The 14,400-nt window shown below is 45.8% G+C and overlaps 1 protein-coding gene across 2 annotated transcripts in view; it reads right to left on the bottom strand.

Annotated features, from left to right (window-relative positions):
• Positions 1 to 14,400, bottom strand: part of CFAP61 (cilia and flagella associated protein 61) — a 250,889-nt gene that overhangs the window by 203,385 nt on the left and 33,104 nt on the right. For both annotated transcript variants that reach the window (XM_008256339.5, XM_008256340.5), the window contains exon 8: positions 6,971 to 7,127. In XM_008256339.5, coding sequence (XP_008254561.3) covers positions 6,971 to 7,127 — 157 coding nt within the window. The remainder of the gene's footprint in view (positions 1 to 6,970; positions 7,128 to 14,400) is intronic.

The raw sequence follows: 14,400 nt of genomic DNA, 5'->3' as shown, positions 1-14,400 counted from the left end.
AGAAGGTGGAATCTTTTCCCATGTGGAGTTGGATGTACATACACATATATCCATACACAAATATATACATATATGAGTGTGTCTAAAACAACTGATATTGGACTGCCCTGTTACTTAGTTTTACTTTGATGCTCTAAACGCATGCACAAAATACCCTTGTTACACATCCCCATTCTTTTCCTGGAAGTTTCCTGATCTCCTGCTTTAACAATGGGTCTTGGGGCCAGCACTGTGGTGTAGCAGGTAAAGCTACCACCTGCAGTGCCAACATTCCATATGGGCACCGGTTCGAGTCCTGGCTGCTCCACTTCCGATCCAGCTCTCTGCTATGGCCTGGGAAAGCAGTGGAAGATGGCCCAAGTCCTTGAGCCCCTGCACCCACATGGGAAGACCCGGAGGAAGCTCCTGGCTCCTGACTTCGGTTCAGTGCAGCTCCGGCCATTGTGGCCAACTGGGAATGAACCAGAGGATGGAAGACCTCTCTCTCTCTGCCTCTCCTTCTCTGTTTAACTCTAACTTTCAAATAAATAAATAACTCTTTTTTTAAAAATGGGTCTCACCTTATTTCTTAAGTCCCTGGTTTTCAGGACATGGCTGCGCATGCACAGAAGGAACCAGAGCAGACAACTGTATGTCAGGTCACCCAGGCACGCACCACAGAAAGAAAATCTAAGCAGCGGAAACAAAGCAGCCAGAGCAACACTGGAACTTGAGCACACCAGAGCCTGGTCAGAAGCAAGAGGTCCAGAGACCATGGAAATCCAGAATTAAAAGTCCAACTCACCACGCTGGCCTGACTCCTCTGAGCCTTTGCAATCACTGTTTGCCTTGCTGGGCACCTCCACACACCAGCGTTCTCCCACCTAATCCATAAACCTCTCCCTGCTCTCCAGCCAGGGAGGCAGATTTGAGTCATATCCTCTTGGTTCCTTGCTTACCAGCAATAATCTTCAAATCGTTCTCTTCTCAAAAGTGCAGCTTCCCAGAATGTGACTGGGTCTGGGCAGGCAGGCACACTTTAACAGAAGTTTATGCAAATAGCTTTTTAATCTCCATATACTACTAAGTGATGCTTTTCTAGAAAAATCCAACTCCCTAGTATTGATTTTAAAAAAATACAGAAAACCTGAATCTACTAATAACTTCCGAAGGACATAGAAAAGTTGCTAATGACAGTGCGCAGGTCTCTGGCTGAGCAAGCCCAACTGTCTTTGAAGATCTGAAAACACCAAAGGCCCAAGGGAAATGCAGTAGGGGTGAAGGATTTCCACCCTGAAGCAAAGTGACTGCCTCATGTTTGGCATGAAAATTAATAAATCTTCCTTTGTTTGTTGCCATGTGCCAAGACTGTGATTTTTAGTAATTGCTTCCTTAGTAATAGTCGCTTTGCTCAGATTAAATTTGGTCCATGATATTTTAAGAGTCATCAAAAATCCTTTGTAAATAGACAGAACTCACAGTGATCCCAGTGCAGTGGGTGCAGTCCACCGACAGCCAATTTAATCAAGGGGAAATTCAGAGTATTCACTGCAAGCAATTGATTTTCAAGAGAAAAGTCAGCGGGATCAAACAGCCAGTTGGGATGAAAATCCCTTGAATCACCCCTATCACCGTGTTTTCTAGCAAGCAACTCCTGACTCCATATAGTGTAATAGCCAAATTACTATAATTATCCTGCAACACAAGTGGCATATCAACATTATTTTAAACATGGATTTTTTTTTTGCATAATCTTTCATTATTATCATTCAGCCTCCACTTTGGAAATGGAAAACAACAACAAACTGTGATCTACCCCCAAAAGAAAGAAGGTCACCAGAGAGAACAAATAAAAGGGTTATTTACATGTGAATATACTGAGATGTGTTTTACAGTCAAATACACTCTTGAAATTCATTAAATGCCTTCTCCCCTGCTTCATAAATACGGGCAAAAGAGACGTTGCCTACTGAGAAAATAATCCCAGTGCATAATGCTCATAACGAATATAAATAAAGCCACTTTTCTTTCCAAGACCTCCAGGGCCTATGTAAAAACCGTGCTTGTGTTTCCGCCATTGTGAAATGAATCCGACTGCTGGAGAGTGAGACCCCAAGTCATATCACTGGCTGCGCCCAGAGCCGAAGAGCAAAGAGGGAATGTGGGTCCCAGTGAACTTGCTCTTGGCAAAATAATAGGCTTGCAAGTGCTTGCCTGTGTGTCTTGTGGATGCTGTCTTTGAAGTCATTAGATGCGGTTTGGAGGCGGGCGCTGGAACAGGTTTTGTTAAAGAACCCAAAGGCTCACCAAGATGGCTCTGGGGCAGTGACCTCGACAGCACTGCCTGGGTTTCAGGTGTGGATCATAAGCTGCAAGTGCAAGGGCTCCACCCTGAGAACCTCTGCAGGAGTCTAGACTGTCAACCTTGACGTAACCCAGGCAGCCTGCGTGTAGGCCTGGCATTCTTTCCCTGGTTATCAACATCTCTAGCAAAGCATCAGAACTTACAGAGTTGGGGCCATTGCTGTGGTATAGTAGGCTAAGCCTATGCCTGCGGGCCTGGCATCCCATGTGGGCACGGTTGGTATCTCAGCTGCTCCTCTTCTGATCTAGCTCTCTGCTAAGGGCCTTGAAAAGCAGTGGAAGATGGCCCAAGTGCTTGAGCCCCTTCACCCACGTGGGAGACCTAGAAGAAGCTCTTTGCTCCTGGCTTTTGATTAGCCTAGCTACGGCCATTGCGGCCATTTGGGGAGTGAACCAGCGGATGGAAGATCGATCCAACTCCCTCCTTCTCTCTCCCCCTTTCTCTCTGTAATAAATAAATAAATAAATATTTTTAAAAAAGACTAAGCAAATTAGAGGGGAATCAGAAATATAAAATGCAACCCTGGAAGGGAGGCTAAATGACCTGGGGCTACTTGATACATAACAAATGAGATAATTTAGCCACTGTTCTGATTTTTTTTTAGTTCTAGCTCATAAAGAGGGGACTTCCATGTGCTTCCTAGCCTAAGAGCAGACAGAAATTGAGAGAAGAAGCAAACAAAAGTTTAATGGATAGAAATTTAAGTAAGACATAAATATTTCCTAACAGCAATAGTGAGGTCTTAGAAACATATAAAAGCAACATTTGCTCTGTTTTACATGGGGGATGTTACAGAAATGGAAGAAGCTTTTACATAGAATCAGCAACACTTCTCCTGGATGGCTTGATCACGAGGGGCTCATGTTTATACTTTTGAAAGTCCCATGATTCTCTTAGGAAAAAATTACACTTCTCCCTACCAAGGAGCACATCAAGTTCTACAGAGACTGTGAGGTAGGCTGTGGGGGCCTGATGAGGATAGCCAAGGCTTGGCTGGCGCTGCGGCTCAATAGGCTAATCCTCCGCCTTGCAGCGCCGGCACACCGGGTTCTAGTCCCGGTCAGGGCGCCGGATTCTGTCCCGGTTGCCCCTCTTTCAGGCCAGCTCTCTGCTGTGGCCCGGGATGCAGTGGAGGATGGCCCAAGTGCATGGGCCCTGCACCCCATGGGAGACCAGGAGAAGCACCTGGCTCCTGCCTTCGGATCAGCGCGGTGCGCCGGCCGCGGCGGCCATTGGAGGGTGAACCAACAGCAAAGGAAGACCTTTCTCTCTGTCTCTCCCTCTCGCTGTCCACTCTGCCTGTCAAAAAAAAAAAAAAAAAAAAAAAAAGGATGGCCAAGGCTGAACCAGGCAGCGGTCTTTGGAAACAGAGTCACGTGCTGCCCAGACCACACCAGCCTGTGTGCGGAACAAAAAGTTTCCTTTTGTTTTCACTTTTTAAAATTTTAACTGTTGGATGTGGCAATGCCAATACAGCTGTGGAAATGCAGGCTGTGCCCTATTTTGCCTGATGCATCATCAAGAAAATTGCCAGCTCAATTCTGATTCCAAAATCTTTATAGAGGGGATGGAGCTAACAAAAGACACAGCTTGATTTGCAAATGCCATGCAGGGACAGTGGTGGGGCCAACTGGAAAAAAAAAAACATTGTTTTGAGCCATTTTATTGTCACTGATGGAGAATATTCATTAACTTCCAGGCATATGGGACATCTTGATGTGGTTCGGTATGTTTTCAGGGATGCTAACATTTAAGGGGTTCTTAGACCTCATTTAGTGCAGTCATAAGCAGACACAAGCAGAAAGCCCTTTGGTATACTCTGTTACTGTTTCTTTCCAAACTCTTCCAATATTCTAGAAATTCATTACTTCTTTTTTTTAATGTTTATTTATTTTCATCTCCTTGAAAGGTAGAGCAACTGTGTGTGTGGCAGGAGTGCGGTGGGGGGAGGGGGATGGATTTTCCATTTACTGCACCTGTTTACTCCCAAATGCCCACTACAGCCAGAGATGGGCAGGGCAGAAGCCAACAACCCAAAACTGTTTCCAGGTCCCCAAGCCGGACCATCATCTGATGCCTCCCAAGATGCAGCAGGAGGAAGCACAGTGAGAAGCAGAGGCGCAGAGACTCGAGCTGGCACTCCCTATGGGATGCAGGTGTCTAAGCAGCAGCTGTGTAACCCACTGTACCACAGCACCTGCCCTGAAAGCCACCGCTTCTGAACAGGGTACCCATTGAAGACAAAATATTGAACTTTTACTAGTTTTTTCCCTATACTGGGACAAAAATCTATATCCTATTGGTCCCGGTATAGTTTTTTGTTTTGTTTTGTTTTGTTTTTGTTTTTTTGTCAGGCAGAGTTAGACAGTGAGAGAGAGAGATAGAGTTATAGACAGTGAGAGACAGAGAGAAAGGTCTTCCTTCCGTTGGTTCACCCCCCAAATGGCCACTACGGCCAGCGCTGCACCGATCTGAAGCCAGGAGCCAGGTACTTCCTTCCGGTCTCCCATGCGGGTGCAGGGCCCAAGGACCTGGGCCATCCTCCTCTGCACTCCCGGGCCACAGCAGAGAGCTGGACTGGAAGAGGAGCAATCAGGACAGAACCGGTGCCCCAACCAGGACTAGAACCCGGGGTGCCGGGGCCGCAGGTGGAGGATTAGCCAAGTAAGCCATGGCACCAGCTGGACCCAGAATAGTTCTAAGGTTTAGTACACAAAAGTAAAAGTTTATAAGTATATAATAGTTATATATATGTACACACACACAAATTACTGAGGTACAATGCAAATAAACAGTCAAGGCTAAACTTAGATTCAATGGAAACTTCTGAGAAGGGTAGAATGATGGACAGCAGGCTATCGTAAGGTTTCTAAGGGGCTAGAGAAAGGAGGGCGACTGTTGCGGCTTAAAAATGTTGGGTCTTTAGGGTGGCATTGTGGTGTAGTACGTAGAGCCGCTGCCTGCAACACAAGCACCCTGTATGGGCACCAGTTAGTGTCCTGGCTGCTCCAACTCCAATCCAGCTCCCTGCTAATGGCCTGGGGAAAGCAGCTGAGGATGGCCCAAGAACTTGGGCCCCTGCCATTCACATGGGAGACCGGGATGAAGTTCCTGGCTCCTGGCTTCAGCCTAATGCAGGGCTAGCTGGTGGATACAAGAGCTCTCTGTTTCTCCCATTTTCTCTGTATTTCTTTCAAAGAAATATATAAATCATAAAAAAAGAAAGAAAAAATGATGTTGAGTCTTGACATTCTGCTTGAAAGCATTGAGACTGGCATGAAATTCCAAGTTTTCACAGTTGGAGGGAGCAGGCCTTGAGTGAAGGAGTTCAGAACAAGTTTACTTGGGCGGTGGTGACTCCAGGGAGGACGGGTAGGAGATGCAGGGAAGGGAAGGCCTTCGTTATCACTCAGATTACACCGTGGACAACTGGGACGTGGACTCTGGAAAATGGGCCAAAACTCATGTCTCACCCCTCCTACCTAAGGGGTGAGGGAGCCGGGGTATTTACACGCTAACTCCAGTCAGCTCTGTGTAAGTAAAAGTCCCCACAGCTGGTAGGGGAAGACCAGCCCAACAGACACATCTGGGCTCTCGCAGAAGCACAGCCTGAGTCAAAGATTCAAGTGCAACCAATTATAAAGGAGTCGGTGGGAGGAGAACCGGTAGGGGAGCAGGGATGTGAGACAGGGAGACAAAGTTTGCTCCTGGAGGGTTCGTTTCTAATCACATAGGTTATAGTTATAGTTATAGTTATAGTTATAGTTATAGTTATAGTTATAGTTATAGTTATAGAACTTCTATAGTTCTGGAAAAGTCCACAAATACGGAGTTGAAAAATTCCAGCAGATAGATGTTGTCCCGAGCACACATACACAAAATACAGTCTGAGGGATATATGCAGGTCACCAGCTACTCACAAAAGTGACGGCTTATTAGGTAACTTGTTGACATGAAACAAACTGCTCGTGTGTTAAGGGTAGTTTTCAGAGAAAAGATCACCTTGCCGGGCCAGTTAGCTCCCACCAAAGCACAGGGAGGGAGGCTGCGTCAGCGTCCTTGGTCAGCCACTAACAAGCTTCACAACCTGGCACAGGCTTGGGCAGGTGAAAAATAGAGAGGACTTTACCTGCCCTAGTCCTCCCGGATCAGTTTCTGAGGATACAATGAAATAATGCACACGAAAATCCCTTGATACGGGAAAAGCACCAAACTAAATGTAAGACAGAAGGCATTTTCATGGGTGCTCATTTTCATCCTGAATTTTCACTCACAGCTTAGAGAAATTATATTTCCTTTAACTCTCTTCCAGAAAAAAGCACAAGAGCAGATAACGGGTACAGTGAGAATTTTCTCTGGAGCCTCGCTCTTTGTTACTACAGTTTGGAAGACAGCGGCAAAAGGTGGGGATGATTCTTTTCTTAGATACAGCGAGCTGCTGATTTGTGAATCCACCTCTGGGTTCTTTGGAAATCTACAATAGTAGCTCCCTGGCAAAACTTTTATAAAAATTCATCTATATCTATCTATCTATCCCCCATCCACTTCTATTATGTAGCAAGCTACACAGTTGTGTCCAAGACATGGATTTACTTTCTTGATGCATTCCTGTGCCGGCCCCCATACCTTGACCTCCATCACTAGGCTCCTGGGGTAGATCCAGTATGTCGTCTGGATGTGGCATGCAGAGTCCGTGGAAAGGCCTTAAGTCAAAGCATTCGTGCAACAGTAGCATGTTCACTCTTGAACACACGCTCATGAACCCAACAGCTTCACCTTCCACCTGAAACATGCAAAACACCTCGTTACTCTACCAGACCCCAGATGGTTCTCGTCACAAAATTTCCATGAGCCCCTGGCACGCTGTGGCAGGCTGGTGGTTTACAAGGCACTCTGAGATGTTGGGGGGAATAAGTGTCTTTTTTGAGCAGCTCCATTGTCCAACACAATGCACGGCACACACAACATGCTCAAAACAACATCCAGGGAGTGATCACCAACTTAGGGACACTGTCAGAGAGTTCTTGAGAGGAAACTATTGAAACATTAACCCTTGCCCTCCTCGTCCAGACAATAACCCTGCCTAGCCCATGTCCTCTGCCCTTTGGTGTCTTTATTTTTTGCAATCTCACCAAGAGTTCAGGACTCCTGGGCACTTTCTCCCTCTCCACCATTCACAGTTCTCAGTGAGACAGGTTATTCCAGTGCCCGTCTATTGATCCCCAATTTTGAGAAAATTCATGGTCATTGACTTCCGGTTTTTTCTTGAGCTCATTTATCTAGTGATTGGATGGTCTGATGGGGAGGAGATGAGAGAAAAGGAGTATCTGTGGGGAAACATTCTAGTGAACTGAACTTGAGTCAGGCTGGGATGGTTCACAGGTAGGTCTGATCTGCAGGCGTACCATCCCCCAGCACCCTAACGGAAACTACAGTCTCAGAGACAGAGAATGAATGGTCCTTTAAATTTCACACAAACGACTCCTGGTGATTATTGAGTGGGCTTTACACAAATCCTAGCTGACTGAGTGGATGCTGATAGCCCCTAATAGAAACCAACACCTACTGGATTCTATCCTTTTTTTTTTTTTTTTTTAAGACTTATTTATCCTACTTGGAAGTCAGAGTTAGAGAGAGAGAGAATCTTCCATATGCTGGTTCACTCCCCAGATGGCCACAATGGCCAGGGCTGGGCCAAGCTGAAGCCGGAGCCAGGAGCTTCTTCCGCATCTCCTACATGGGTGTAGGGGCCGATGTACTCGGGCCATCTTCTGCTGCTTTCCTAGACACATTAGCAGGGAGCTGGAGACAGATGTTGGAGGCAGCAGCTTTACCCACTGCACTACAACACTGGCTCCTGATCCCTCTTTTCTTGAGATAACCATTCCATTCAGAAAGATCTCAACAAGCTCAGGCATCCTTTATTCTCAAGAATGCAGAATACTTCCATAAATACCCAGACTAAATGGCTACTGTTTTAATGTCTTAAAACAGAAGATCAGGCTAAAATTATGGGGTTTTTTTGTTTTGTTTTGTTTTTTGACAGGCAGAGTGGACAGTGAGAGAGAGAGACAGAGAGAAAGGTCCTCCTTTGCCGTTGGTTCACCCTCCAATGGCGGCTGTGGCCAGCGCACTGCGGCCAGGTGCTTCTCCTGGTCTCCCATGCAGGTGCAGGGCCCATGCAGTCCCGGGCCACAGCAGAGAGCTGGCCTGGAAGAGGGGCAACCGGGACAGAATCCGGCACCCCGACCGAGACTAGAACCCAGTGTGCCGGCGCCACAGGCAGAGGATTAGCCTAATGAGCCACAGCACCAGCCAAAATAATGCTCTTTTAAATGCACAGAAAATGGGGCCAATGATAAGGCGCAATGGGTTAAGCTACTGTCCTCAATGCCAGCATCCCATATGCATGCATGCCAATTCAAGACCCGGCTGCTCCACTTGCGATCCACCTCCTTGCTAATGGGCCTAAGAAAGCAGCAGAAGATGGCTTAAGTGCTTGGGCCCTTGCACCGATGTGGGATATCCAGAAGAAGCTACTGGCTCCCAGCTTTGGCCTGGCCTAGCCCTGGCCATTGCAGCGAACAGGGATGGAAGACCTCTCTCTGCCTCTCTCGCTCTCTCTATATATAATTCTGACTTTCAAATAAATAAATAAATCTTTTAAAAATGCACAGAAAAATAAAATTGGGTATTAAACTATTTGTTCTGAAATAAATCTTCCAGCTAACATCCATTTGTGGGGGGGGTGTTTGGCGTGGAAGTGAAGCTGCCACTTGGGATGCCTGCGTCCCATATCGTAGTGCCTGAGTTCAAGTTCTGGCTCCACTCCCGATTCCAGCTTCCTGTTAATGGGCATGCTGGGAGGCAGCGGGTGATGTCTCAAGCAGTTGGGCCCCCGCCACACACATGGGAGACCCGGATTGAATTCCTGGCTCTTGGCATTGGCCTGACCCAGCCCCAGCTGTTACAGGCATATGGGGATTGAACCAGTGGACGGAAGATCTCCCTCTGTCTCTCTCTTTCTGACTCCATCTTTCAAATAGGTGAGATGGGTTTTTTAAAAATTTGCTCTCAAACATGTGTTTGAAAAATAAACGTGCAACTCCCTTTATTTTCTCCCTAATACTGAAACACAAGAGGAATTTTTAAAAAGTAGTTTTTCCATACATACTCCATTTCCTTACAGGTCCCCCAAAATGATAGTTGCTGCTAAAGGCTGGGGTTTACACAGCTGTTTTATAAAGCCATTGACACTTTAATAAAAAGTCCAAAATAAACATTTTAATTTTTTCCCAAATAACTAGTGATTGTTTGTCTTGTGTGCACCCGTGAACAAAGGCTGCATAGCCACAGTCATCTGGCTTCTCTGTAATTTTAGGTCCAAGACTCAGCAGACGCTGATTAACCAATCCATCTACCATATGTGCAGGGAGAGACGGCCAGCCTCACTCTCGGCAGGGAAAATTGGCATCCATCTTGGTTCACATGGAGATGTCCTTCTAATCTACAGCCGCGCTGGCGCGACGAAAACTTCGGTGGCCTGAAATACCTTTCTCTGGCTTCACGGCGAGCTGCATGTGCATGATAAGAATGTATTATTTATAAGACTGCTGTTAGGAATGAGCTATTACGCTAATGGCTCATTGTGTTTGGAATCTGATTTCAAATGGCATGGATCACACGTTCTGATGAAAATGAGAAAAACATGTTTTGCCATTAGGAACAAAGATTTAACATTCTCCAGTTCTACAACCTGTTATATTCCTTTCATTCATCCAAGGCTGTAACAATTTACAACAGCTCCCAATTATAGATTGCAACAGAGCAGGGACCTATTGGGGAAGTGTCTGCTTTTTCCTTTCCTATAACCAAGTTTAGAAACACTGTTTTTAAATATGAACATTTGCAGCGGTATCCAAATGCATCTTTGTATATGGGTGTGTCTTCTAAAAAATTCATTTAATGGATTTTTTTTTTACTGGTACGATGAAAAGGTATTGATTGCCGGCTATAATGTATCTTCCAAGTGGCACGGGTTCTTTCTGCCACAAAAGTGTCTCCAATGATCTTGCACCAGAGCACAAAACTGCGAGTTTTGTTGTCGTTCTTGTTTGTCCTGGGAGAACATGATGAAACATAAGGCTCATATTGCTAGAAAACCTAGTGGCCTTGTGTTCACAAACATTTATTTAGACACGTGCACACGTTATCACTTAGACTTCCGTCCAAAAGCCATCCATTCTGGGCGACAAGATTGCACAATGAGGGTTTTGTCCTCATTGTGACCACTGCTGGCTTGGACCCTCTCTTCCTGGTGCCAAGCTCATGGCTGACCTGGCAGGCTCTCTCCCGCCTGCAGGTCAGTGGTGCCTACTTGGACCACTGCTGCCCATACCCTGGTTGATGCCAAGCCAGACGCTCTGCCCATCTGTCTCCAGGAGCCACCCTTGGCCTCCAACGGCCTTGCCCTGAAATCCCTGTGTGGGGTAAACACCAGATGTCAAGGTAAGCCAGGACATAGTGACGACAAGGGACCTGCAGCAGAGTGATGACTCAAAACTCCTCCAAAAGTAGATTTCTGGCCACAACAAAAACCCCTTTCACTAGGCAAGGATTTCACCCACAGAACAGGCATTCTTCAGGCATGGTCTGCAATTACTATGGGAAGGTTTGGGAAAAGAAGGACTTGTACGTGGTTCTTTTATCTCTGGCCAGCGTGGTTTGTAAAAGTATGGTATCATGGTAACAGCCTAATCAGCTCAGATTTGTAGCATCTGCCGATGTCTATGGTGTAATATGTACGTCACGGCCAATTTCAAGCTACAAGATGAAGTCGCTGAGCATGGAGTTAGGAAGACAGGCACAGTGGCATGGCCATTGTATAGATACCATCAACACAAAGAACTCAAGATCACAGATAGGAATAATTGGAAGTGATGAATTTTGAGTATTTGACTGTTTTAATAGGATTTAGTACTCTATAAGTTTCTACAATTTAATTTTTAATAATTGCTGTGTTTAACAAGCAGCTTACAAAGTTCTTGAGGGTTTAGCAATTAGCTCTCAGGAGGCAAAGCAAGCTGGCTCCAGCACATCATTCCCTACAGGGCCTCCTAATGAGAAGGGTCCAGGGAGGCTTGTAGAGGGGTAGGAACAGAATTGATCTTGAACTCTAAAGGCTTCACCAGACACAGCTCTGTTGAGACTGGGAATCCGTTCCCAGACCCCAGTTCATCTGTCCTGTGTCTGCCCTGCCATCTTGGGGTTGAGGTCATAGCCTCACCCCTATGAAGCACAAAGCATCCTGTGTCTAAGGAAGGAGGGAATTGGCTGGACTCCTGCTGCCTCTTTGGAAGGGTCTCGCAGGTGGGACTGTAGTCTTCAGCCTGCAGCCTCTCTCTAATGTTGGCACACACGGCTAACAGAGGACAGGAATGGGATCCAGCTTCCTGATAATACATCTGGGAGGACAGCAGATGATGGTCCAAGTCCATGGAGTCCTGCCACCCATGTGGGAGACCAGGATGGAGTTCAGGGTTCCTGGCTTCAACCTGGCCTGGGCCCAGCTATTGCAGGCATTTGAAGAGTAAACAAGATGAAGATTCTCTCTCTCTCTCTCTCTCTCTCTCTCTCTCTCTCTGTCCCTCTCTGTGTGTGTATGTCTTACTCTGCCTTTCAAATAGATAAATAAATAAATAAAATCTTTTTTTAAAATCCTAATTGTGTCCCACTTGGAACAATTGATTTAATTGACCTACACTGACTCTTAGCCTCAGAAGATTTTCTAACTGACTTAATTTATCTACCATGAAAATAGCCCTTTAAAAATTATACAATTTAGTAACTTTTAGTATATCCACAAAGTTACCATCACCACTAATTCCAAAACATCTCCTTCTCCCCACAAAGGAAATGCCATACCCATTGTTTGTTTTTAAGGGTTTATTATTTATATATTTGAAAGGAAGAATTACAAAGACGGGGGAGGAAGAAAGAAGGAGAGAACTTCCATTTGCTGGTTCACTTCCCAAATAGCTGTAACAGCCAGGGTTGGTCCAGGCTGAAGCCAGGCGTCTGCAACTTCATCTGAGTCTCCCATGTGGGTGCAGAGGTGCCAGTTCTTGGGCCATCTTCTTTGCTTTTCCCTGCATGTTAGTGGGGAGCTGGATTGGAAGTGGAGTAGCTGAGACTTGAACCAGCACTCGTATGGATTAACCCACTGCTCCACAATGCTGCTGTCCGCCACCATTAACCACTTCACAGTCCCCAGTCTACTTGTTGTCTTGATGGGCTTCCCAGTTGTGGGATTTCATATAAATGAGATCATACGATGTGTGGTCTTTCCCTTAGCACAATGTTTGCAAGGCTCAAACAGTGTGTCGGTGCTAAATTCTCCCATCTTTCTGAATAATAAACCACTGTATCGATATGCCAAGTCTGACTTATCCATTAATCAATAGATGGGCAGTTAGGCTGTTTCCACATTTGGGTGGGAGTAAATCTGCTCTGAACTTTTGTGTACACGTCTCTGTGTGGACATGTGTTCTCAATTCTAGGAGTGGAGTTGCTGGGTCCAATGGCAATGCCACCTTAACTTTTGAGAGAAGAAGCTGCTTTCCTACATGGCTGCGCCATTTAAATCCCACCAGCAATGCACAAGGGCCCAATTACTCCACATTCTTGCCAACACTTATCATTGCCTTTCTTTTTTAACATGATCATCCTACTGGAGGTAAAGAGGTATGTCACTGCGGTCTTGATTTGCATTTCCCCAAGCACATCTTCTCATGAATGTGGATGATTTGTCTCTTTGTTGTTGTGAGCGTTCTTTGGATACTCTGGCTCTAGGTCCTGTGGCATGGGGATGGTCTCAAAAACCTCCATGGCTGGTGCTGGTGCTGTGCCGTAGGGGGTAAGGCTGCCACCTGCAGTGCAGGCATCCCATATGGGTGCCAATTCAAGCCCCAGCTACTCCACTTCCAATCCAGCTCTCTGCTGTGGCCTGGAACAGCAGAAGAAGATGGCCCAGGTCCTTGGGCCCCTGCACCTGCATGGGAGACCCAGAAGAAGCTCCTGGCTCCTAGCTTTGGATCGGCACATCTCCGGCCAATGCAGCCATTTGGGGAGTGAATCAGCAGATAGAAGACCTATCTCTCTTTCTTCCTTTCCTACTCTCTCTGTGTAACTCTGACTTTCAAATAAATAAATAAATATTTTTTAAAAAGACTAAGGATACTTGAAGCATGTGATTTAAAAAAAACCTCCATGGTGATGAGAGCCCCCCTGCCCATGTGGAACAAACCCTCAAACAATTCTTGTTATCTAAATAAGAGAACTTTTGGTTCCAAGTCTTAAGAAACATAATATTCTTTACAGAGTTCTTAGGTTTCAGCAAATAAAGAGAAATGAGTCCATGAAGAATGGCAAACCTCTAAACAAGTCATCCTAGAAGCACAACTTCTTTAAAAGCACTTTTTAGGGGCTGGCACTGTGGCATAGTGGGTAAAGCCACCGCCTGCAGTGCCTACATCCCATATGGGCACCAGTTCGAGACCTAGCTGCTCCACTTCCAATCCAGCTCACTGCTAGGGTTTGGGAAAGCAGAAGATGGTCCAAGTCCTTGGGCCCCTGCACCTGCATGGGTGACCTGAAGAAGCTCCTGGCTCCTGGCTTCAGATCAGCACAGCTCTAACCATTGCAGCCATCTGGGGAGTGAACCAGCAGATGGAAGACACCTCTCTCTCTATCTTTCTCTCTCTCTGCCTCTCTGTAACTCTGCCTTTCAACTAATAAATACATTTTTTAAAAAGTATTTTTAATGTTCTTTTAAAAAATAACTGGCACAAACTCTCTCTTTTTGAAATGAAAGTTAAATATCCATTTGAAAAGAAGTAACATAATTGTGGTCAATACTGCCTGAACCTTGGAATTCTATAAATGAATAGAATGGGCAGGCACCCAAGGGTTCTTTTATTTGTAAATGATTATTTTATGATTTATTTATTTGAAAGGAAGAGTTACAGAGATAGAGAGAAGGAGAGACAGAGAGAGAC

Source organism: Oryctolagus cuniculus, chromosome 11 (genome assembly GCF_051225735.1).
Source record: "Oryctolagus cuniculus isolate XC-2025 breed Fujian yellow rabbit chromosome 11, ASM5122573v1, whole genome shotgun sequence".
Lineage (NCBI taxonomy): Eukaryota > Metazoa > Chordata > Mammalia > Lagomorpha > Leporidae > Oryctolagus > Oryctolagus cuniculus.
The sequence above is the reverse complement of the archived record's forward strand: the minus strand, read 5'-3'. Positions and strand labels throughout refer to the sequence as shown.